Genomic DNA, 3,296 nt, shown 5'->3' with positions numbered 1-3,296 from the left:
TTTTTTTTTATCAATTGGAACCACGTCTCACGCCTCTTGAGTAAACGTACCTGTGTGCCTTGTAGTGCAAAAATAATTCTCTGGGTGCAATTCCCAGGGTGGCGTTGTCGACAACCTTAGCTTTACTATTTCTACTCCTCTCCCCTCGCCACACCTGGTTCAAGCAAAACACGACCAGCAACAAGTCAGACAACGGTAACGATGGTGAGACAGAGACTCAACCTCGACATGAAGTTAGCCTAGCTGCTGGGGAGCAAGCGGCAGCCTCGTCCTGCTCACTCCCGCCCGAGCTGCTGCCTTCACCCCCAGCCCCAGAGCAGGCGCCCAGCTCATCCAAAGCACTGCCACCCGGTTAAAAAAAATAAAATAAAATAAAAAATAATATAAAAAACTAGAAATTCAAACTAGGAATTCTATCTATAACAATCAGTGATGGTTTTGAGCTGACAACACTGATTGTTATAGATAGAATTCCTAGTTTGAATTTCTATGTTTTATTTTCAGGGTAAGAAACATCTGTTGCTAGATGGTCTGATGGGTGAGGTAGCCCAGACTAAATGTAGCCTTTTCTTTGTTCTGCTACAATATTGCTGCAATAAAGCACTTGAAAGACACTTTAAATATTCTTGCTTGGTTGGTATCATCCCACTTGAAATGACTGGAAAATGCATAATTTAGTGTTGAATAACGTGCCGGGCATGTGCACCCCCTCCGATCTAAGATGCACCTCTAGTCATTATTTTCTGGAACCGGCCCTGTCTCACAATGTTCCAACAGAAAGTCTAGTGTCTGGTACACACTACACGACATTTCTGTCCGTTCTGACAATCACTATGTCACATTACAAGATTATGGAGTCATAAAATCGTGCCGTGACTTGGCCGACAGACATGAAACACTACACAATGGTCCACACCAATCATCCCCAGTTGTCTTTCATGGCGTGTATGATGTCATTGTCATGTTATTCTTGTCCTATTTTGATTACTTCTATTATTTCAGTCAGTGTGTCTGTTCATGTACTAGCGGGAATGTTATTGTGGTAATGTAAAAAACTGCCAGCAGAACATAATGATTGAGAAGATTTTTTGATGCAGAAACATAAATAAAATATTTCATAACACACTATAAGTTATTTGAAGTTACTGCTAGGGAGCACTTCAAACGTTTGAATTCAACAGACCTAGGCTGCCCCTTTTTCTTGAATCCTTGGATGAGGAAAGACACCTTTTTCTTTTTGTTTTAACACTCCATGGAGTACCAGAGGAACGCTGCGCAACCCCACCTTTCCTCAACATCTGTAGAGTTTGGAGAAAATCCTTTGTCTAGAAGAAAACGGAACCACGAGTTGACTCCGCTGATCCCTCTTCTGCCACGCCGAGAACAGCCCCTTTCATCTCACTGTAGGATGCCACAGCGGCCCTGCGCACACATTCCAGAGCAACGGACGGGACGCACGCTGTCCCGCCAAGCGACCCAAGTAAGAGAGCTTCAGTCTGGGCAGAGACTTTATATTAAGCATGTAATCTAAACTGTCACTGCTAACTTTAAGTACCGCTGTGTCCTTTTTGATAATTTGATCATTGATTGCTGTTTGATGTTGTGCTCGACAGAACAAATTGATTGTGTTTATTTGGTGGATAACCCGCCGTTAATTTGTGCCGGCCGCATGCTCACAATCCGCCGCATTCCTATTTGGAACAAAGACCAGCGGACGGTAGGCTGACCCCAGTTAGTCTACCGGCCACTGAGGGATAGGAAGGCGACCAATGTGTTCCTCCACAGCTGCTGTTACCTTGTGCCAATTCCGAGCGCCCACTCTCCTTTTCGTTTTCTCCCTCTGTCTCTCTCTTTTACTAACCTACACGCACACTTGCATGCACACACGCGTGCACACACATACACACACATACATACACCTCCTACCTGTGGAAAAATCACACATTGCCCTGTGAGCCACTCCTTAAAAGAACACTCTGACAATTTGGGAGTTATGCCCTTTCTCTATCATTTTCATAGTGAGACAACATGATCGATATCTTTTTTGTGTCTGTATGTCCAGTGGCTGGGTCTCAGCGGTTAGCATTGCGGCTTAGCTTAGCGAATACAACTGAAGTCTATAGGGGGTCAGTAGCCTACTTTGTAAAAGTGAACAAATAAACGTTACAGAAACTCTATACACTATAGTTCCTTGTATCAAACTTCTTCTAAAATGATTACAAAAGACTCTTGTTTTTCAAATTAATGTTTAAACATGTTTATTTTAAATGCACGTGTAGAAATACCAGCTTCAGGGTTTCTGTAACGTTTATTTGTTCACTTTTACCGAGTCGTTGGAGTATTCCTTTAAGAGAAGTTCGCCATTACCACAGTCTCCACAGACACGTGTTGGCACAGCTACTTTGTTAGAGCATACAGCGTGTTTGATCTCGCTGGACGCCATCTTGTGCGTACTTTAAAGGAGCACATGAGGCCAGCAGTTTTATTACCTATTGTCTTGCTCTCGTCTCCCGCTTCACTCTTATCAGTATAGGTATGTGGTTACGTTCTGATTAGCTTCAGTATCTAATCAATAACTCCTTGCTCCTCAGACATCCGTCCTCACTCCTTAGAAATCCCTCCGTGCTCCTCAGAGCACAAATAAGAGCTCTGGGATGACCTTCCTGACGGCGCAATAGAACGACTTCCAGTTCAAGTGAGGATCGAGGAGCCAGGAAATATCAAATAAGAGACCTGTGCACCCTGTGTGTCAATCAGGGGCGTTTCTAGGATTGAGGACATTGAGGGTTTTGCCTGGACCTCTATAGAGGGAAAAATGTTTGGATTAACAAGCTCTATCTTGATGCTTTTTAAATGCACTCTGGCACCGTATTTAAAACTTTTTTAACATGTCAGATTGATGATGAATTGTGATTTATACACATCATGTCAGATATTAACAGGTAACATGTCATCTTGCTCATTTAACAGCAAAACGGTTTTTTGATACTGGGTTGATACTGTAGGTTTGTTACCATTGCAGACAGTGAGGCTGTAGCTGAGTTTACTCCTGACACTCTTCACAAAGGTTGTGTGCTGAACTTGAGGTCTGTAGCCCACTTGGTAAGAGTAATGAAACCTAAGACAGAAAAAAGAATTTTCTCATGACACAAATGAGAGATGTTTTTACTACATCACCGCAGAGCTAATACAAACCGGCACAAGACCTGTGCATGCATATATATATATATATATATATATATATATATATATATATATATATATATATATATATATATATATATATATATATATGT

The 3,296-nt window shown here is 42.0% G+C and overlaps 1 protein-coding gene across 1 annotated transcript in view; it reads right to left on the bottom strand.

Moving 5' to 3' along the window:
- Positions 1 to 3,296, bottom strand: part of LOC126391200 (uncharacterized) — a 31,292-nt gene that overhangs the window by 17,480 nt on the left and 10,516 nt on the right. Inside the window, exon 3 of the mRNA XM_050045777.1 lies at positions 3,015 to 3,118. Within this exon, the coding sequence (XP_049901734.1) occupies positions 3,015 to 3,118 (104 nt within the window). The remainder of the gene's footprint in view (positions 1 to 3,014; positions 3,119 to 3,296) is intronic.

Source organism: Epinephelus moara, chromosome 6, assembly GCF_006386435.1.
Source record: "Epinephelus moara isolate mb chromosome 6, YSFRI_EMoa_1.0, whole genome shotgun sequence".
In the NCBI taxonomy this organism is placed as follows: domain Eukaryota; kingdom Metazoa; phylum Chordata; class Actinopteri; order Perciformes; family Serranidae; genus Epinephelus; species Epinephelus moara.
The sequence above is the reverse complement of the archived record's forward strand: the minus strand, read 5'-3'. Positions and strand labels throughout refer to the sequence as shown.